General features: G+C 50.3%; 1 protein-coding gene across 1 annotated transcript in view; it reads left to right on the top strand.

The window, feature by feature from the left end:
- The window catches only part of dph1 (diphthamide biosynthesis 1), a 39,073-nt gene extending 22,591 nt beyond the window's left edge, over positions 1–16,482 (top strand). The window contains 7 exon segments of the mRNA XM_062473695.1: positions 945–1,066; positions 3,973–4,041; positions 4,582–4,738; positions 7,472–7,572; positions 12,557–12,635; positions 14,988–15,122; positions 15,589–16,482. Of these exon segments, the coding sequence (XP_062329679.1) occupies positions 945–1,066; positions 3,973–4,041; positions 4,582–4,738; positions 7,472–7,572; positions 12,557–12,635; positions 14,988–15,122; positions 15,589–15,669 (744 nt within the window). The 3' untranslated portion in view covers positions 15,670–16,482.
- Positions 16,483–22,537: the final 6,055 nt, after the last annotated feature.

Genomic DNA, 22,537 nt, shown 5'->3' with positions numbered 1-22,537 from the left:
CTCCCCTCCTTCCCTCCTTCCATCCTTCTCTCCTTCCCTCCTCTCCCCTCCTTCCCTCCTCCCCTCCTTCCCTCCTCTTCCCTCCTCCTCTCCTCCCCTCTTTCCTCCTCCTCTCCCCTCTTTCCCTCCTCCTCTCCTCCCCTCTTTCCCTCCTCCTCTCCCTCTTTCCCTCCTCCTCTCCCCTCTTTCCCTCCTCCTCTCCTCCCCTCCTTCCCTCCTCCTCTCCCCTCCTCCTCTCCTCCTCTCCTTCCCTCCTCCTCTCCCCTCCTTCCCTCCTTCCCTCCTTCCCTCCTTCTCTCCTTCTCTCCTTCCCTCCTTCTCTCCTTCCCTCCTCCTCTCCCCTCCTTCCCTCCTCCTCTCGTTCCCTCCTCCCCTCCTCCTCCCCTCTTCCCCTCCTCCTCTCCTCCCCTCCTCTCCTTCCCTCCTCCTCTCTTTCCCTCTTTCCCTCTACCCTCCTTCCCTCCTCCTCTCCTGTCCTTTCCTCCCCTCCTCTCCTTCCTTCCCCCCCGGCCTCTTCTAATATAACAAGTGTTATTTTTACAATCGCTGGGATAATGCATGTGTCATATGTTGTTGAGGGAGAATCGGTTGTGTGCATGCGTGTGTTCATATGATTATGTGTTAGCCCTGGCCTCCTCTCACAGCTCAGAGTGTGTAGGTTTGTGTAGGATTAAGACGGTATGCTAGAGTCAGGAGTTCATCCTCCATATTTTGTGTTTACCTTCAACTAGAAAGGGCTCGCACATCACTCGCACACCTCTGAGCCCACTACTGCTCCTTTCTAGCCGTCATTGTCGGCGCACGCTTTTCGGCGCCCGCCACCGAACAATGTAGGTGTACTTGGAAACGGCTCCTTTTCACCCTTTTGAAAACGTACTTAACTTCAATGAGCTTTTTTCTTTTCATTCCTCTGTTTCCCCCTCCTTCCTCCGGCTGGTCTCCAGGCGGTGAGCGACGCTCTGAAGGCAGACTTCCAGGTCCTGGTGCCCCAGTGTCGGCCGCTGTCCCCGGGGGAGATCCTGGGCTGCACGTCGCCAAGGTTGGATCGCCACGTCAACGCCATCATGTAAGACCCTGTCTGGGTGCCCTGATCATTCTTTGGAAACACGCAGGCCAAGGGTCCCGAGGACAAGGATTGAGAAAGGATGATTTGCATCATTTGACAGATTCCACCCCCGCCCGCTCTGTCGTGCTATCACATCAGCTGTTATCCCTTCTGCCGTTGAGTCAGTACTACATACAGTTAGGTCCATAATATTTGGACATTGACACCATTTTCATCATTTTGGCTCTGTATACCACCACAATGGATTTGAAATGAAACAATCAAGATGTGCTTTAAGTGCAGACTTTCAGCTTTAATTTCAGGGTATTTACATCCAAATCAGGTGAACGGTGTAGGAATTACAACACATTTTATATGTGCCCCCCCCCTTTTTAAGGGACCAAAAGTAATTGGACAATTGGCTGCTCAGCTGTTCCATGGCCAGGTGTATGTTATTCCTTCATGGGAGTTCGTTATTTCATTGACAAGGAGCAGATAAAAGGTCTAGAGTTCATTTCAAGTATGGTATTTTGTGTTTGGAATCTGTCCAAATATTTATGGACCTAACTGTACATGTTAGGTTATATGTAAATATTATGTCTGCAGTACAAATTACACATGGACAATGTTACGTACAATGTTTTACACAGTTATATAACCTTACCTCCAACCTGCCAATCAGAGCCAATCAAGAACTTGGCAGCCAGCAAATCAGAATGCAGAGCCAATTAACCTTACGAACCTGTAAAGAACAGCGATGACCGTGTTTTCGATGATGGAGCGTCGGTGAAATGAGGCCTTGGGTCGTCGTTATGTCAGTCACCTTGCCGACGCTGCCACCATAGGAAAATTGGCGTGTCCCAAACACGTGTGTGCGTGCGTAACCCAAACACGGAACCCCTCTGCCCCCTTAGTGTGGTGAAGCCCGTTGCCATTCCACCAGACCTGAGCCTCACAGAGCTCAGGGCTTTCTGCCATAGGAGACTGTCTCAGTCTTGGAGCTGCAACTCAAATGCCCCCTGAAGGTTAAGATCAAACCCCGTTATGAATTATGAAACTATGAATTAATAATATAGGTGGTGAAATTGTCTTTGTCATCATTTCTATATAGTGATCCCAGTGAGTGGGAATACACAGGCTAAATTGGGACCAGCAGTTGTGTAGGCAAAGGCCAGATCCCTCAGATGAACGTGTGTGTGTGTCCAGGTTTGCGTCATCTGTGTTTCACCCACTAAGTGGAGTGTCTTTGATGTGTGTGTGTTGGGGCTGGTGCAGGGTTTGATTGAATTGATTACCTTCTCTTAGAATTACCCATCCTCCCCCTATCTCCCCTGTTTCTCTCCCTTTCTCTCTCTGTCTCTCCCATTCTCTCTGTCTCTCCCTTTCTCTCTCTGTCTCTCCCATTCTCTCTGTCTCTCCCTTTCTCTCTCTGTCTCTCCCTTTCTCTTTCTCTCTCTCTCTCTCTCTCTCCCTTTCTCTCTCTCTCTCTCTCTCCCTTTCTCTCTCTCTCTCTCTCTCTCTCTCCCTTTCTCTCTCTCTCTATCTCTCCCTTTCTCTCTCTGTCTATGTCTCTCGTTCTTCTCATCTTAGAACTGCTCTCTCCTCACATACTTTCTTTTGACTGGGGCTTCACAGCCACTCACACTCTGCACCGCGCGCACACACACACACAGATGTAGACTACCTTATTTACTGATAAGTGGAAATAATTGTCCCTGATGAATCAGGGCCAATTATTTATTTATTTTACTCAGATCTCTGCCCTGAGTATCTCCTGAGTCTGTTAAAAGCACTAAAAGAGAGCTTGGGGAGCACTTACCACTCCATCCACCCAGTGGGTTTCAATTGCAATTCCATTTGTTCACCATGTAAAGGCCTGGAGAGGGGTATTTGGGACACCAGGCAGCCAAAGAGAGACTGCCAACAGGCTAGTAGCTCGGGAGCTTAATTACAACCTCCTGATGCTTCATAAAACCAGACTTTCCATCTCATCACGGCCACGGAAGATCCGACCAGCCCTGTGCCCCCCCCTCTGCCTCCGGCCCAGCCCCCCGGCCCCTCTCTGTCAGAGCCCCCCCCCCCCTGATATGGGCTGGAGCCCCGGCAGGTGTGGCGTGCGTCGCGTCACACAGCAGCCGCTCTCGTCCTCTCTCTCACCGCCCCCCCGCCGCGCCCGGAGCTTCACACCACGGAGGACGATACAATGTTGGTCCTTTGTCTCGCATCTCTGAGATAATGGATCCCCCCCCCCCTCTCTCCCACGTCACTGCGAGGCAGAGGGATCACTTCACTGCAGAGGGCATCGCTCGGCTCCTCTGTGCTCTTTCGCTCATTATGACTTTGTCACTCGCAAATATCACAATCACACAGTGTGGGCTTATTTCTGGCCCTTTGGGTGTCATGTAGACCCCTCCCCTCCCCTCGCCTTCACTCACTGTGATGTCCTGTGTAATTACCTGGTCTCTCCCTGTACAAGACTCCTCACAGCAATGTCGACCTGCCCCCCCCCCCCCCCCCGCACCGCCCCTGACACCTTCAAGTGAGAGAACCATGGCCCCTCATCAACACCTTCTCCTTCGACCCTAGGGGCCAGGTGACTCCCACAAGGGCTAGTGACAGGCAGGGTTCTCGCACCCACTCCCCTCCCCCCACTATGTCAGCCAACTATCCGCCTGGGTCAAAGGAGCAGGTGTTGATCTGTGTTAACAAAACGCGGGGGTCAGCAGGGTTGCGATTCAGGACAGCCGGCCCCTCCCCCCAGGGCTTTCTGCCATGGTGCTGCTCTTCCTACAGAGGCGTGGGGGGGGGGGGGGGGGGTAGGAGGATATCGATCAGTGCGGTAGAGGTAGGTTGACTGAGGGTGGTTTGTGCTCGGCTTTGTTTTCAGAGCCCTCCCCTGACCCGCTGTTGCCGTTTTGTACTTCCAGATACCTCGGAGACGGACGCTTTCACCTGGAGTCCATCATGATCGCCAACCCGGACATACCTGCCTACAGGTACGCAAGCCGCGATGACGACCCCCTCTGTTGCTGCTGCGCTCCGTCGGCTCCAGTATGAAGCTGAACCCCGTCACACCGGGGGTTCTACAGGATGATGAGAGTGGTGGAACATGAAACGTGCTGGAGGTCCTGATGATGGAGGACTAAGTGGAGCTGCATTGTGTTCATTGGCTTGGCGAGGCTCGGCGCACGCTCGGGTCGTTCGCACAAACAAGATTGTAATCTCCAGTGAGCTGCTGCCAGAGCGAGCAGATTAGATTGCGTGAAGCGCCTCTGTTTTCGCCAAGATAACCGCCCCGATACTTGACGGAGCCCTGATTGGGTTTTCTCATCTCTTTCTTAGTTTCACTCCTCAAGACAGATGGCTGCTTTGTGATGAACAATTCAGACTAATGTGTGTAATTATGTGTGTGTGTGTGGGGGGGGGGGAGGGGAGGTGCACATGCACACTTGTTTGTGTGGCAATTCTTTGCCATTTGTGGTGGTGGAATTTGAACTGTGCGTTTACTCTGGTCCTGTGTGTGTGTGTGTGTTCAGGTATGACCCATACAGTAAAGTGTTCACCAGGGAGTACTATGACCACGAGGCCATGCGGAACCTCCGGATGCAGGCCATCGACAAGGCTCGCTCTGCCCAGACATGGGGCCTGATCCTGGGCACCCTGGGCCGGCAGGGCAGCCCCAAAGTCATGGAGGTAAGACCCAGTCTGGAGCCTCTGCTCCACACGTCCCACCAGGGCGGGGCTCTGGGTTTACACCTGGAGCTGGACTCTGGGTTTACACCTGGAGCTGGACTCTGGGTTTACACCTGGCGCTGGGCTCTGGGTTTACACCTGGAGCTGGACTCTGGGTTTACACCTGGAGCTGGACTCTGGGTTTACACCTGGAGCTGGACTCTGGGTTTACACCTGGAGCTGGACTCTGGGTTTACACCTGGAGCTGGACTCTGGGTTTACACCTGGAGCTGGACTCTGGGTTTACACCTGGAGCTGGACTCTGGGTTTACACCTGGAGCTGGAGACATCTTCAATTAAATCTGGGGTTTAACTTGTTGACTGTTGCGTTTGTGGGTTGGCATCTGCTCTTGTAGGGCTGAGCAGGTGAGCGTGTGTGTGTGTGTGTGTGTGTGTGCGTGTGTGTGCGTGCGCATGCGTGTACGGATGCGTGGGGATGTACGTGATCTAGTTTGAATAGTTTTCCTACTTTTGTGCTGGTGGAGAGGTGGGTCCTTAACAAACAGGTCAAGGATCCTACCCCACTCAAGTCTCTCAGCTGCAGCTGTGATACCACCACCACCACCTCCCCTCCACCCCTCCTCCGTCAGTTCTCTTCCCTTTGTTCTCTGTGTTTGATCTGCCTGCTTTTTGTTTTCTTTCCTGCGCTGCGTGGCTCTGCCGGGGAGACTCTTCCCCATCCTATCCTCACCCTCTGCCTTTAATTGGAATAGGGGAAGGAGGGGGGGATGGAAAGTAGGGGTAGAGAGAGAGGGAGAGAGGGAGACAGACGAGGCGGAAAGAAAGAAAGCGAGCGTGTGAGAGGGGAGGAGGGAGTGACACAGAGAGAAGGAAAGAAGGGGGGGGGGGGAGGCAGAGAGAGAGAGACAGTGATGGCCGGGATGCCAAATTTGGCATCACTTTCCATTCCCGTCAGAGAGAGACTGAGAGAGAGAGCTCCATGTTTCAACACCCAGCTTCACTGCTGACGTGCCTCATCTCCGAACCTGCGGAGCCTGTCTCGGGGCTTAGTAGAGGGGATGAGAAGGAGGAACAGGGGGTGGGGAAGAAGGGGTGAGGGGATGGGAAGGAGAGGAAGAGGGTGACAGAGGAGTGTAGATGAGGGGGAGAGGATGAGGAGTAGGGGGGTGGAGAAGAGTGGATGAGGAGGAGAGGATGAGGAGCTTCTTTGCTGGCCCTAGCAGGGGCAGCTAAGGAGGAGGGGGAGAGCGTGGATGTGAACACGTCTGCCCTCCAGCTCTGCTGTGGTGGGCCAGCAGTGTAGAGAAGTGGTGTTGTGGTTGAAGATCACCCCTGAGAGGAAGGACGGTATCCCGTGTGATCAGGAGCCCGTCCGAGGTCTGTGTCCGCAGGGCCTCGGAGCTCCTGGGCTCCCCCCTCTGCGTCCTCCGTGTTCCTTCTTCTCGGTTGGCTCCTCTGAGCCCTTGTTTGAAGTGCAGCTTACTGACTGCCACGCCTCCACCCTTCCAACCCCCACCCTCTCCACAGCTTCCTCTGGTCTCCATGGTAACCTTAGGTCCACCAGGCTGGACAACTTCAAAGGGGGGGGGGGGGGGGGGTGGAGGGCGGGGGAAAGGAGTCGTTGAGCCGCCTGACTCCTGAGTTCATCCGGTGAATTTATCTCTGTGTAGATTTTGTCACATACACAATATTGTTCTGCAGATTCAGTGACACACACATAAACACACACAGTGTTTTTACAGATTCAGTCACACACACTCTCTTTAGTTTTTGGTTAATGAGCCGATCTCAGGAGATGGTTAACTCAGTAGCACAGCTCACTGGTTAATGTGTGTGTGTGTGTGTGTGCATTGAGTAAGAGTCAAGAAATCAGTGTGTGTGGGTGAGTGTCATTGTGTATGAGTGTGTATGTGTAAGATCTGTGTGTGTGTGTCTTAGGCGTGGGCAGGCCTCGCAACTAACTTTTTCCCTCACTGTCCCAGTACCGTCCCAAAGTGCAAAATGAACAGTCCCAAACTGAAATTGACCTGTCCCAAAATGTCAATTCTTGTGTTTTTGACATTCTGACATGGGTCTAGGTTATTTACGACACTATTTAAGTATTCCATACAGTCGTGAGGCTCGAATAAATGTCTGAATTTCAATTTGAATTACACAATAGAATACACCATTGTCTTGCTTGTTTCATGGTGTGGCTAACATAATTCTTGGTGGTCTAAAGGTTTGAAAAAAGTTTGTGATTTGTTTTCAAAAATAGGTTTGCATCATTGATGAGTACTTGATAAGGACTACTAAACTCTACTGTACTCTATTGTGCTCTGCTCTGCTCTACTTTGTGTTAGGCTTCTCTGTTCTCCCCTCCTCTCCTTTCACTGTGTGAAAAAAGTTTCTTAAGGTGTGAAAAATGTTTTGGGAAAAAAAGTTTTGAAAGGTTGAACAAAGTATTTTCAGAAAGGTTGAAAACATGTATTTTTTTAAAGTTTCGAAAGGTGAAAAAAGAAAATGTAAAAAATAAATAAAAAAAATTTCAGATGTTTTATTTATTTATATATATGTGTGTGTTTTGGAAAAAAGGTTTTGAAAGAAGGTTTTTCCAAATATTTTCTACAAAACGTTTTGAAAGATTGAAAATATATTTGCGAGGTTCTGGCTCGGCACATGTTGAACGCTGACTGCTCCTCCTGCTCCTGCTCTCCTCACACCCTCCTCCTCTGTTCCTCTGCCTCCACTCAGCACCTGGAGTCCAAGCTTCAGGCTCTTGGCAAGTCCCACGTCAAAGTGCTGCTGTCTGAGATCTTCCCCAGCAAGCTGGATCTGATGGCAGACGTGGATGCGTGAGTCTATGACACACACACACACACACACTTGTATGCACACTTTAAACACACACTCAAACACACACACTAACACGTCTCCCATCGCAGACACACCGTACAGCGCAGTCTGAGGAGAGCTTTATCATCCGGCACTGTCATCCACACAGATTAGATCATTAAGGCTATCAAAAAACGTTCAACTTTCAAAAAGTTACTGTAAATGTCAGATGCTTTTTCCCCAGTCACTTAGTAGTTATCAGATAAAGAGACTGGCTGGCTGGCTGCAGAAGCATAAGTTATAAAGACACGGATATACAGCAAGTCTCTTGAAACACATACAGTAGGATGCATGCACCCACACACACACACACACGCATGCACTCACGGGCCCTTGCTCACACACCCTCTCTGTGCTCACACTCCCGCAGATTGGCTTCTCGATGTGGAGTAATGAGTAGCGCTGAGTGTGAGGGAGGAGTGGGAGAGAGGAGGACAGAAGGTCTGAGAGAGATGGAGGGAGGCGGAGAGCGAACATGATAGGTGGAGGCAGGGAGAGGGGGCAGTGGAGGCAGGGAGAGGGGGCAGTGGAGGCAGGGGGAGAGGGGGCAGTGGAGGGGAGGGGGAGAGGGGGCAGTGGAGGGGAGAGAAGGCAGTGGAGGCAGGGGGAGAGGGGGCAGTGGAGGGGAGGGGGAGAGGGGGCAGTGGAGGGCTTCTCGGTTCGACACAGAGGCAGCAACGTGTTGAGAAAACATGTTTGGCTTCTCCTGGTCTTTTGGCCGTGTTCCTCTCCTCGCCATGTTTGGGCATACTGATCGACAGCAAACACAGAACCGGTGTCTCGGGCATACCGTTCTCCATGAGCTTGAGTCAGGCGTCTGTCTGGGCAGCTCTGGGGCTGCAGGGGACCCTGGGAGAGGAACTGCTCCAGTCATGTTCTAGAAATGTGAGTCAGATGGCTGAGCGGTTAGGGAGTCGGGCTATTAATCAGAAGGTTGTTGGTTCGATTCCCGGCCGTGCCAAATGACGTTGTGTCCTTGGGCAAGGCACTTCACCCTACTTGCCTCGGGGAGAATGTCCCTGTACTTACTGTAAGTCGCTCTGGATAAGAGCGTCTGCTAAATGACTAAATGTAAATGTCCCAACAGGGTCAGGTGTGGTGGTAGGCGCCATACTGGTAGTAGCTAGGAGTTCAGACCAGCAGGCTTCTCAACTCTGCAGCCATTTAGTCGTCGATCAATCATCTATCTCTTTGCCCACCCCCGACCCATACAAGTCTATCCACTAAATGGAGGGAAGGTACTTTGCATGTCAAGTCCCTATTTGACTTAATTGCGTTGTTTTTCTCCTTGTCTGTCCTAAGGCGTCCTTGAGTTGACTGGAAAGAGATTTATTAAGGCGGCCTGGCTCCAGGTGACGGCATCAGAGTTGACTTTGGCTTCTCAGTGGGGTCCTCCCTAACGAGCCTGAGTCTGAGGTGAATAATCAGACGTGATAGCCGTCCAGAAATGGCCCAATCACAAATGCGCAGGGGTCCTCTGAGTCAGAGCGGCAGCACGGAGAATTAAGTCTCATTGTTCTAACTTCCATGTTTGTTTCTTTTTTAATTTGATTTTTGTTTTATTTTTTAATTTTTCCAATACACAAAAACACAAATGCTTTTTCCTTCAACTTTTCACACTTTATTAAAAGTGAGTTTTCCCTCCACGGCCGTCGCTTCGCATGCCGAAGAGAGAACACGAACACCCTACAGCCAACAGAAATAAAATTCACGAAGGAAAGGTCACCTTAAGCGGCAGACGTTTCCAGTAGTATGGGTTGGTGAGGACATTTAGCGTGCTTTCTGCCTCTTTAGGGCCACTGTTTACCTGTGGGCATGGAATATACTCACTGCAGCAGCTCAGTTTAGCTTTGCAGAGAGAGACTGAGAGTGAGGGGGGGGGGGGAGAAAGGGACGCAAGAGAGAGGTGTATAGAGAGAAAGGAAAGAAGGGGGGGGGGGCGAGAGAGAGGGAGGGGTGATAGTGGGGAACTCTAGCCCCCACAATGTGACATAGAACCCCCCCACAGGGCTTTTCTCCTCATCAGTGAGATAAACACGCTCACACACACACACACACACCGAAACCATTAGCGGCCACTTTAAAGTGTGTAATTACACTGTCCCCAGGCTGGTTTTTAACCATTGTGCAGATACAGTGTCTGCACACACACTTATCTCAACTGGATCGCAAATACCCCGCAATGCATTCTGGGTTTCCGAGGGAGTTTTCTACCCCGTTTCCCTACATAACACACCAGTGAGATTCCCCATGATCTTTATTCAGTGGAATTTTGTTGTGAAAAGGGCCAGTGGCTGGCCATTCTCCTGCCGCGCCGAAAGGTTCATTGTTTTAGCCCTCCGTGGGTCGTGGTTGAAGGTGGAACCCCAGCTGTGAAAGAAGGTGTGCAGGTCACCCCGCCCCCCCCCTCCTCCTCCAGCTAATGGACCACACAGGCTAACAGGGCTCCTGTCTGGAGAGAGGGAGGGGGGTGGGGGGGAGGAGAGGAGAGGAGAGGAGGGAAGGAAGGAGGGGGACTGAGCTCAACTCTGCTCAACCTGGGATCAGTTAACCACCCTTAGGGGCTCTTCTCTCTATTTTTTATATTTTTCCCTCTCCTACCAGTCCTTCCCCTCTCATCCCCTCCGCTCCCCCTCTCTCTTCTCGACTCCACTTCCTCCCTATCACAGTGAGGGATCCCCCCTCTTATCCAGTTAGGGCTTATTGTGTGTGTGTGTGTGTGTGTGTGTGCTTGCCCACTATACTATACCATACTATATATATATATATATAATGTGTCTGTATGGTATATAGTTTGCATTCTCTCTCCCTCTCTGTGACAAGTACAAAGCAAGTACCACCCAACCCCAGTGCCAGACATTAATCTGCACTTCATGACCTCTCTCTCTCCCTCCCTCTCTCTCAGTGCCCCTCCCTAACCCGTACCCATCTCCTCTCCCCTTGTTGTGGCAGGTTCTGGGCAAGCTTTGTTTTCCGTCTGGGTCCCATCAGTAGCTTTACTGCATTCAAGACACGCAGACGCCCCCCCCCCCCCCCCCCCCCCCCCCACACACACACACGGACAAACAAACACCCTGGGGACACACACACACAAATGGACATGGTCGCTCCTGTAATGAGGTAGCTAAGCTCCGCCGTGTTGGGCAGGGTCTTTCACGGCTGTGTTTGCCAGGCTAAAAGGCTCAGATGGGACCATCCACGGAGGGGGGAGAAAGGTCAGATAGTAACTATAGCTCAGCTACGCTCCCTCAATCCTATCCCACCCATGCTATTCTGCCTCCCTCCCTTCTCTCCGTCCCTCCCTTCCTCTCCCTACCTCCCTCTCCCCTCTCTCCCGAGACCTCCCTGGTAAAGGATCGGACTCAGTTTGGGATTACATTAGAATCATGAATTGTAATTCATCCACTTTTTTAAAGGGAGGTATTTTAATCATCATTTTTGAATGTGAAAAAGGCCTGAGAAGGGTGTCAATACGTCTGTATTGAGGGGGGGGGGGGAGTTGTGGAAGAGTGGAGAGGGAGGTTTTGGGTGGTTGAGGTGAAGCACCAATCAATTCTGCAGTTCAGGCAGCTGTGATGTAAGATTGTGTCTTTTGATTAGACAGGAAGTGAGTAAGAAGGAGGGAAAAGGTTGGTTTAGGTGAATTATGAAGATGTTGTTTTCTAAAGTACTGGAAGTGTTTGTTTATCTTGCTCCGGCATTTTTTAGCAGTTTACCACATTTTCGTCTCCAGCATTGCACCTGTGCACAAAAACCGAATTCATGTATATATTTGTATTAACCTACATACATGATGGGCTGGCATGAGCAACTTTATTCATGTGAATAGATTGATACCGGCTGAATTCGTAAATGTCAATATGACTGGTGGCTGTTTATCATACAGAACAGGGAGTTTTACAGAGACAGAGAGCTAGCATCGGTAACATTGATTAGCCAACATTGACCCCTTCAACCATGTCCTCCTCCGTCCTCCCTCCATTCTCGCCCTCCTCTTTTCTTTTTTGCTCGCCCCCAAAAAATGGTTCCTCGCAGCTTATTCCGTCGTCTTTTTCGTACCTTACTGTTTCTGTCCATCTTCCTCTCTTATCTCTCTCCCCCCCACTCTCTCTCACACAGCCCCAGCCCCCCCCCCCCCCCCCCCCCCCACACACACACACACACACACACCTCCTGTCTATCTTCTATGTAGGCTAGCCCCGTGGAGACTTGGCTAGTGCACCTCACCTCTCTGTTTTCTCAATTTTTTTCCGCCTTTCTTTTCCTTCTCTCTCCTCTCATTTTTTTTCCCTCTCTGCGCCCTTCTTCCTTATCTCTCTTCTCCTTTTCCTCTCCGCTCTCCTCCTCCTGCATGCGGTCGGTGTGTTTGTGTCTGCGTCAGGTCAGATCCGAGCAGATCTCTTCAACAGATGCGGCAGAGCAGGTGGAAGCCAAGCTCTTCACACACTGCACGGAACATGCTGTCTTCACACACTGCACGGAACATGCTGTCTTCACACACTGCACGGAACATGCTGTCTTCACACACTGCACAGAACATGCTGTCTTCACACACTGCACGGAACATGCTGTCTTCACACACTGCACAGAACATGCTGTCTTCACACACTGCACAGAACATGCTGTATTCACACACTGCACGGAACATGCTGTCTTCACACACTGCACGGAACATGCTGTCTTCACACACTGCACGGAACATGCTGTCTTCACACACTGCACAGAACATGCTGTCTTCACACACTGCACGGAACATGCTGTATTCACACACTGCACAGAACATGCTGTATTCACACACTGCACGGAACATGCTGTCTTCACACACTGCACAGAACATGCTGTATTCACACGCTACCCGCAATCAGACATGTGATCTGCCTATTTAATACTTTCTATCTCTCTCTCGCTCTCTCTCTCTCTGTCTCTCTCTCTCCTTCCCTGCAGGTGGGTTCAGATTGCGTGCCCGCGCCTCTCCATCGATTGGGGATCTGCCTTCACCAAACCCCTACTGTCTCCCTATGAGGTAAACACACACACGCACACACAACGCCTAAACATCAGCCTCTCCAGCGAACAAATCTGCTTTTGTGTTCCGCCAAATGCCATCAAAGCAAGACAGGTAGACATAAACACACACACACCACACACACAGAGACAGTTCCCCGCCCGGCCCCACTCTCCACCATACAGAGCAGTTCATCTTCCCACACACCCCTCTTGGAGCCGGGCGGGGGGGCTCCTTGGTGAAAGTGTGGGTCGGGGGAGGGGCAGGGGAGGGGTGCTCGTTGTTGTTGACAGCAGAGGCAGCAGCTCATTGGGCCTGTTTGTTCTGGAGGCTGGCATAGAGGAGGACGGGCTATCATCCGGCTGGGAGGCTTCTGCAGAGAGAGAGCCTCTGTCTGCTGCTGCTGGTGTTGCTGTCTTAGCCTGTATACACACACACACACACACTCCCTTTCTCGCCCTCTCTCCTTCGATCTCTCTCACACACATACACACACACCTTTTCTCAATCTCTCGCTTTCTTTCACACACGTGCATACTTTTTATCCTTTGTCTCTCACACACACACACACTCTGTGTCTCTCCCTCACACATACACTCACACACAGCATCAGAATTGCAGCAGGGGCACAGGAGGCCAGCTCCCCCTACTGAGAACATGGCGACACTACAACTCAAAGCTGTTTGCTTTCTTTTTTTTCAACGAGAGAGAGGGAGATTGGATGGCACATTTAGATTCATTTCAAGGCACGCATTTGTTTACCTACGGCTATGTCTGTATGACTCTAGAAAACTGGCTTTTTCTGTGATTCGTTTGGCAGAAAAGCAATATAGTTGTGACCAAGACTGTATTTGCCGTTAACTATTACAACCATCTATCATTTTGTCCTTAAAGGAAAAAAATCATTTTCAGGGGAATAACTGCCTTGGATAAGTGGGTGTCTTTCTGCGGAGAATCTTGCTCATGTATGGAGGAGGGTTTTCAGTGCTAACACAGCCGTCGCACAGACCTCCAAGGTCAGCGCCTGGTCCTCAGACTGTCAGGGCTGATGCTCTGGAACCATAATGGCTGAATAATGGGTCAGGTAACTTCACGTCTTGGAGTTACCATGACGATGAGCACTTATTTTGGTTGTGGTGGTGGTTGCTGCAAGCCCTCGGGTCAAAACAAACCTTTGGCCTGACAGGCCTGGCGCGATGACGGCGATACGTAACGCGATTTGCGTCGTAGTCTGCGCCCCTTGTGGTGTTGTGATAAGTCTTAATTCACCTCCTCTCGTCCCTACTAATGTTCTGTATCTGTAACACCCCCCCCACACACACACACACGCACTACTCTCTGTGGCATTAGAAGGAAGACAAGGGAGAGAGAGGGGGGGAGAGGAAGAAGGGAGGGGGGCAGTGGTTATTTTCAGTGTCTCATGTTATATTTATAGTCAATAAGACACAGTTGCCTTTGCTGTCAGGGCAGGGATTAACAGGATCTGCTAGCTTCCACAGAAAGAGACGAGAGAGAGAGAGAGACATGAGAGAGGGAGAGGAGCAGGGGAGAGGAGAGGAGAGGAGAGGAAGAGGAGAGGAAGAGAAGATGGGGATCACAGACACAAAGGATAAAAGGACTATAGAGAGGAAAAGCTCAGTAAAAAATCAGTCCCTCAATAAAGGAAAGTCCTTCCAAGGTAGAGATTAGATTCCGGAAAGAACGTGGGCTGTGTACCGCACATCCAGATGTTCCCCCTCCCAGATGTGGAGAGGGAGCCCAGCTCCCGGCGTGAGTGCTGCCTGTTCCCTGCCGCAGCATCTGGGCGCTCTGCACGTCTCGGGCGACGTGCCATCTCAGCCCGCCGCACCCGGCCTCAACGTGGTGCCCGCTGCCCGTCTTTCTGAAAATCAGCCGTTGTCCCGCAGAGCGACACTCCTGTCTTGCCGCCTCTCCCTCCTCCCCTGCCTCACCTCGGACCAGCCCCGGGGGCTGGTCACACTCTCTCTCTACACTCTCTCTCTACACTCTCTCTACACTCTCTCTACACTCTCTCTCTACACTCTCTCTCTACACTCTCTCTACTCTCTCTCTACTCTCTCTCTACACTCTCTCTCTACACTCTCTCTACACTCTCTCTACACTCTCTCTACACTCTCTCTCTACACTCTCTCTCTACACTCTCTCTCTACACTCTCTCTCTACTCTCTCTCTCTACTCTCTCTCTCTACTCTCTCTACACTCTCTCTACACTCTCTCTCTACTCTCTCTCTCTCTCGCTCTCTCTCTCTACTCTCTCTACACTCGGTCTCTTTTGCTGTCTGTTTTCTCTCCATCTGTCCTTTAAATTCCTGCCCTTTCTCCATCTCTCTGTCCCTCTCCACATCTCAGGCCGCTGTTGCTCTGCAGCAGGTGGACTGGCAGGACGTGTACCCCATGGACTTCTACTCCAATCAAAGCCTGGGGCCATGGGCGCCCAACCACCCTGACCACCAACCAGCTCGGCCCGTCCGTAAACAGACCAAGGTGAGTGGATGAATGATAGGATAAACAACAGGGGGGGGGGAGGGAGTGGAGAGAGAGAGAGGGGAGAGGGGAAGAGGACTGAGGGAGGGCACGGATTGAATCCTAAAAGGCGTAGTGCCACACAGTTCTCGCCACAAGTCAGTGTGAATGGTGTTACCACAGTGACACCCAGTGGCTCAGCTACAGTACATGAGAGCATGATCTCTTCTTTGAGTGCATCATTGGATCATATAGCCTAGTAAGTGGTACGTCTGTGTAAATCTCCACTGTACCTGTGGTGTCTAGCTCTGTACGACTGCTCTGTCAATGTGTGTTTCTAGTTCTGTGGCTGTTCTCTCACTGTGCCAACCTACCTTCAGGGTGTTTGTCTTCATCTGACACGTCCTAAACATATCCCAGGTAGACTGTCAAGAGTTTCTAAAGCTAATTCCCCCCACCCCCCCCCCACCCCATCGCCTCCCCACAGAAACATGGCTTGCCGCCATCCCTGGACGCTCAGCCCTGCGGGCAGCAGAAGTGCGCCCCGTGTGGCTGTCAGGGAGAATGACAGGCCACCCCGCCTCCCGTCGCCCCACCACTGCAGGAAACGGAGCAGCCATAAAGAGGCTCACGGCTCCACCTGACAGCTGGGCTGGATTGCTTTTCAGGTTCCCTTTGGATGGATGGATGGATGGATGGATAATGCTTCTGCCATTTCGTTTTTTTTTTTAGTGCAACCAAATGGAACGTGTCCCTACGCACAAATTGTTAAAGGGGTCGTCTGAAAAAACATTCAGAGATGCAGCTTGTGTGTGTGTGCGTGCGTGTGTCCGGGTGTGTGTGAGTGAGTGAGAGCGGAAGAGAAATAAAGGAATCGTTTGAGCAAAGGCTCAAGTCTTGCTCGAGTCTTTGTGAGGCTAAGAGAAGAGGAGGAATGACCCTGAGTGGCGTCTCTGAAGCAGCAGGCGAACATGCGCGTCTTCTTTCATCCCTGAACAGGAGGCAGAAGATGGAGAGACAGAGAAACAACACAGCCTTTTATTCACTGGTCTTTGGTGGAGTTTTCTCAACCTACCAAATACAACCAAAAAAAAACGATTTTATTTTCAATGCGCGCTGATATTAAGTGCCACCAAAAAGAGATTCGTTCTTCTTTATCAGTTGTACATCAGAGCCGGGGATCAGAACCTGGCTTTTAATCAGCAGAGGAAATGTGGAAGTGATAATACTTTCAAAACGCTTTCAAATTTGTCATTGTTATCTCAACCATCTTGTATCTCAGTAATTCGGGTCACTCATCTGAAGACATCTTCTGCCTGTATCAGAAGAACACGTATTTATTTAAAATAATGCACAAATAAACATAAACCTATGTCAAACAACCACAGTCTGGTTTTATTGTGCTGTGTTCATCAACGTGGGGTTCAATGCAGTGGTTTTGTGTGGAACCGCAGACTGCGGGTTCGTAGACGAGTCACGACTACTCTCCTCTCTCATCTTTTATTGATGGTGGAGGCTGTCAATGCAACATTCTACCAGAGCCCCTCTGGTGCTGCCGCAGCTGATTGACAATTGTGTCATGGTGCCGGGACTGCTTCCTCTAGCGTATCCTTCCTCAGGTGAGAAGGCAAGGCCACTTTGATGTGGTGGTGATGGAGAACAGAGTGGAATGATGGCGAGCCTGTGTGTTGTCCTGTCAGTTAGTCAATCTCCCTGCAACGCCACATCTCCTTGGCAACAGCGGCTAGTGTGATGCAGCCGGTCCCGCCAGATGTCCGTGTTCTCACACTGTCGGTCACGTGACCAGATCAAATGTGTTGTCTAGAACCTCTTTAAGTATATTCTGTAACTGTTTGGTGTGCATGGGTTCAGAACCAAAGCGCTCTCTCCATCTCTCACCCTTCCTCTCCATCTTGTTCTTGTTTCTCTCCATCTCTCTTTCTCTACACCGATATGTTTTGGACTGTGGGAATAGGGGAGGCATTGCATTCGACAGCAAATAAACAATCTTCCCTCCTCCAGCTCCAGGGATACTGGTGGAAGCTGTGCATTTGATTAACAAGCCCAATAAACTTGCCAAACTATGGATGGCTCTGCTGAACTAAACAACTCTGTCTTTCTAGGGAATCTGGCTCTCCTATCAGACTAGTCCCTGCCTGCTCTGCCTGGGTATCTGCATTATTTATGACTTGAGGACGGGTTTGACAAACATCGTTTGAAACTGTTTCCCACAGTAACCACAGCACTGAGTAGCTCAATTAGAAAGGCTTAGCCAGCACTGTACTTAAGTCACCTGGGAGCAGCCATGTTTTTCTGGATGTTGAAGACAGCGGGATACTCAACTGATGAGCAGAGTACATCTCTCAGACCACCTCTGATGAGACTCAGATGTCTGTGGTTCCTCCTGTAGTCACTGCTCACTCCCCGGTAGTCATGCATCATTTGTAGTGTATTTACCCGACGCTCATCCCTCTATTAAATCAACTGATGTCAAAGGACTGAAAGTCGACTCGTACATTTTAGGAGTTGTGTTATTGTCACACGCTGGCAGTCGTGAAGCGGAGAAATACAGTCAAATACTTTCCCAGTTCAGACTTGTACTTGTTGGCACTGGCCACTAGATGGCGATCTTAGCCCAGCCTGTGTGCTGTTGCACGTCAACCACCTTTTGTTAACGCGGCGGCTCGCGGTGGATTGATTTATCCGTGTGTTTTGCATGGCAGTGGGTGAGTGTGCACGGGGGAGTCCAGGAACCCAGTGTACTCTCCTGGCTGGTGTGCATAACCACTTCCAGATGTGCAGGGGAATGTGACTCCACTTTCCTCCATCTCCCTTGGCATCCCTCCCTCTCTCTTTCTCGCTCCACATGTTTTTACCATCAGCGCTCCCTCTCGGCCATCAGCGCCCGGTTTCCTGTCCTCGGGGCGAAAGGATGGCCAGGGAGGGGGTGCTTGCATGGGGGTTCAGAGTGCTTCGAGCTACTTATGAGCTTTGCCCCGCAGAGACCCAGGACTGTGAGTTAAGCAACAGGTGTCCAGGATGGCTTACTGTGCCGGCTGACCTCAGCGTGCCTGGGGTGTGTGTGTGGTCAGCTGGTGCTCATTGTTTTTAACCCCACGCTCCAGAGGATCAGCCGGTATCTCTGCGAGTTTCGTCACCGACAAAAGGCCTCTGAGTGCTCAGATCATGCTCAGACTGTGGGTGACTGACTCCAATATTGTTGGAGAGGTATTGTTTTGGGAGTGTGTGTTGGGCGTCAGATGGCTGAGCGGTTAAGGAATCGGGCTATTAATCAGAAGGTTGCTGGTTTGATTCCCGGCTGTGCAAAATGACGTTGTGTCCTTGGGCAAGGCACTTCACCCTACTTGCCTCGGGGGGAATGTCCCTGTACTTACTGTAAGTCGCTCGACTTACAGAATGACTAAATGTAAATGTGTGGCAACCTCCGTCGCCTGTGAAGCAGACGGGGTGGTCCACTCGATGCGTTCAACTGGTTTATTACTGTGAAGAGGGAAAGAACCACAGAGGCCCCTCCTCCCTCCTCCCTCCCTCCCTCCCTCCTTCCCTTTCACTCACTTTCCTTTGCTGATGACCTCATCTGCCATCTCTAAACCCCCTCCCTCACTCTCCCACCGTGTACTACCCCCGACTAAAGGTCACAGACGTTAAGCGACCAGCACACAAGATAACAGCATAAGGCTCTCTGCTTTCTGTCGCTCCTCTGTTTACTTTTTGCCTACGCTCAGAAATAGGTGAAAGATTTCAAACTCTCTATCCTTCTATTCCCCTTGGAATACATACCTTAACTTTTCTTCTCTACCAGGAAGCGTGGTGCGTGGGGCTGGATGTATATGATGCTGGTCTGATGTGAGTGAGGCTACTTGGTTCAGTGCTACAGTAACAACACATTGGAAGTTTTTGTCGTTGTGGTGTTGGATGGTGTTAGAAGCACTGGGAAGATAATTTAGTGAAGGTATGTACTATGTAATGAAGAGCAATTTTCAGTTACCTGACATTTCAAACAGAAGATGGTGTGTTATTTAACATCAAACACATGAAGTGACTCAGGTTTGTAGAAGTTTGGTCAGGTTTGTTGTTCATTTGTCTAATAAGAGGATTGCTACAAAGCTTGTCATAGAATGGGTTTGGTTTATTCTAGTGTCTACCGTCCTGACTAGGCTATTTGTACCCTGAGAAAGGACTGAGCCGGCACACTTGTGTTTTAATTAGATTTCGGCCCACAGAATAAAAGCCTTTAAAAAATGAAAACCGTTCTGTGAGGGCTGAACTTAGCATGTTCTTCATGCCACAGTTCAAACAGTGATATCATATTCGCATTCTTTCTTAGCCCCAGTAATAGTAATCTCTGCCAACCAACACCTGAAATTGTTTTGGATACATGAAGCTCTTCTTCTGCTTCACTTGGATTTCAGTCCTGCCAGCTTGGCACATATCGGCCCAGATAAGCCCAGCTTGGCACATATCGGCCCAGATAAACCCAGCTTGGCACCAGAGCCCCGGTATATCCAGTCACATATGGCCCCCTGACATCAGGCCTGCGGGTAGAGGCTGGAGGCCAGAGAAAATTTTGGGCACGTGTACAGGAAAACAAACAAATAAGAGAGAGCATTCCTGAGGGACAGAAGTGAAGAGAGAGGAACTGGGGTTCAGTATCAGGACTCGGAGAGGGTACACTGGAAGCCTCCTCTTTATGGACTTTGCGACTCTGCATTCTTCAACGCAACGTTCTCTTCAGATGAGTCTTGTGACTGTTAGGATTATGACCATAGTTAGATGTAAACGTTCCATCGTCATCGTTGCAGAAAAAACCCTTTCCACAACTGTTAACGATTTCTTAATTCAAGATACAGTGAGACATGTGAGGAAGCTGAGGTGTGTGTGTGTGTGTGTGTGTGGGTGGGCGGGCAGAATTGAAATGTGAAGGAAGGTTGAATAGATGACATGCAGAGAAGAAGAAAAAAAAATTAAGTGGTGAAAAGCGATGACTAATTCTGCGTGGGAGGTCAGCCTGTCCCCGATCATGCCGCCAAACGCCAACCCAGCACACGACACCACCACGCAGTCCCTGGACGGCTGAACCCCCCCCCCGCCGTCTTAAAAAGACTTCTCGGATCGACATGTTTACAGCGAGGGCACCACTCTGCCACAACAACATGTCTCCCTCTTCACCCACAGGGTTGCTGCAGCCAAAGACACCATCTAACGGGCCTGAACCGTCCTCTCTGAACAGTAAGAGTTTATGTGCTGCTGGGCCGGAGCGCCAGCATGTAGCCTCTTACGGTCCAGGGAGTCTGGTGCCTTGCGACGCTCTCGCCCCGAGGAGGAGCCCCTGCCTGGCAGGCACTTCCCCTCCACACACCTGCAGGATCGAACCGTGAGTAATGGCTCCTTCAAGCTCAGCACCACTCCACATCGGACACGAGTGCTTGAATCAATGAAGAACAAGTCAGAGACGATGTGTGAAGGTACTCGTCCCTCCTCTCCTCTCCTCTTTATTGAAAGCAGATTAAAGACATTGTGTGCAAATACAACGGCACCAGTACTAATGAGAAGCTGCTGATTAGATGCGGATTAAAAGGCTCTTCTGAAGAAAGAGGACATATCAATCATGAGGTCGACGCTCATTCATCCACATGACCTGAGCTGGATGAGCTGAATATTCCCTCTAGATCTTAGGTAGATCTTTGGGTCTGGTCTATATCTTCGGTTGAATGCTGGAGGGAGGGTGGTGAAAGGGGGTAACGGCGAGGGAGGCATGAGGATGAGGGGAGGGAGGTGGGAGAGGGAGGGGAGGTGTGATAGATCCTACGTAGCTCCACCCTGATCCTGTGATGGTGGGCTCAGATGCTGCCCACCTACGTCAGCCTGGAAGCCTGCTCTCGTATGGCCATAAAGCCCCACTAGCCCCCAGCATCCCCTCCATGTCATCCCCCAGGGATCTCCCACCTCTCTCTCTACTCCAGGGCAATGGTTTCACGGGCCTCCTCACACATACATATAAGGGTTTTTTGGAAATGACGCATGTACATTATTCAAGCTAATGTGATCTCTCTTTAACAGGCATGGTAATGTCACTGGTCTGATCCTACAAGCTGGAGATACCTGTGTCTTTTAGCACATCTGAAGGGTGTGATGTTCTAATTTGCTGACCCAGAGGAGGTGTTCGACACACCTGTCCATTTGTTGTAGGTTTGCCCCTTAGCGACCATGGCTGTAGACTGTTACCAGTGGTGCTGTTGCTACAGTAACAATCTAATGCCACGGTCACCATGGAGACAGAAGTGTAAAGGACTGGCTGAAGGAGAGCGTGGATGAGAATCTGGTATAGATTCCACTTCCTGTGGTGCTTCGGGTTCACAGGGGGAGCCTCCTGTCTTCTCTCTCAAGATGGGGTAGAGTCAGGGCACAGTGGAGGTACCCCTACAGCAGGGTGTGAGTGGAGAGGCAGGGCGAGGCTTGCCAGGCATCAGTAGCCATGACTGTAGACTGTTACTGTACTGTACAAGAGTGTTAGCAGTAAGCAGTCTAGAGCCAAGGTAATGATGCACTGACTGTCATGAGGAGATTTGTACAAGAACGCGGTGTGGTCGAGGCAAACATTAAAACAGACATTATTCACCATCTCAAGAACACTTGATAACGGAAGAAAAATGAAAGACTGGAATAACGATTGCGAAGTTAATAATACATCAAACTATATAGATTCATGTGAGAGAGAGGTACAACAAAGCTGTTACTTTGTCATGGCGTTCTACAACATGATGATGCACTGCTCCACATGCTACATTTGAGTCGCTGAGGCTGTAAGAGTCAGAGAACTGTGAACAGGAGTACAAAGACACAGGCCAGCCAGTCAGCGAGCACGGGGACATGGCCCCAGTCTGATGGATCTCTATACAGATTATCTCAGATTATCTGGACCAGTCACATTGTGAGGTTATGCAAAGTATATTGAGTAATAATTGTCCGATGTGAAAGTGCAGGGTGTAGAACAGCCTTACATCCTAACCGGCCTTCCTAGTCTGAATATAAAAGCTGGATGTGTAGTACAAGCTAAATGTTGTCTCTTCCCGCCAACAGACTGAGGTTTACCGACTAATTATTCTAGTCGTAAGTGTGACCTTGCCGCTGGTTTATAGCCGAATCAAGTTATTGTGATACACGCAGCTGTGTTAATAGTTTATAGACGTAATTTTAACAAGGTCTGACTTCACTGCAGTCATTCATCCTTTCCTTACAACAGGAATAACTGGATATTTGTCTTGATAATAAAATATTACATGTAATGTCTTTGATCTATCTGTCATAATATTATGTCCGACTAAAATGCTCAGATTACAGTCTGCAAAGCGGAATGGGGCTCCTCTTTGCCGCTGTCCAAGGTGCTGATCTGAGTCCACAAGCCAACAAACTGC

The sequence above is a fragment of the Osmerus eperlanus genome, chromosome 11 (assembly GCF_963692335.1).
Source record: "Osmerus eperlanus chromosome 11, fOsmEpe2.1, whole genome shotgun sequence".
NCBI classification, from domain to species: Eukaryota; Metazoa; Chordata; class Actinopteri; order Osmeriformes; family Osmeridae; genus Osmerus; species Osmerus eperlanus.
The sequence above is the reverse complement of the archived record's forward strand: the minus strand, read 5'-3'. Positions and strand labels throughout refer to the sequence as shown.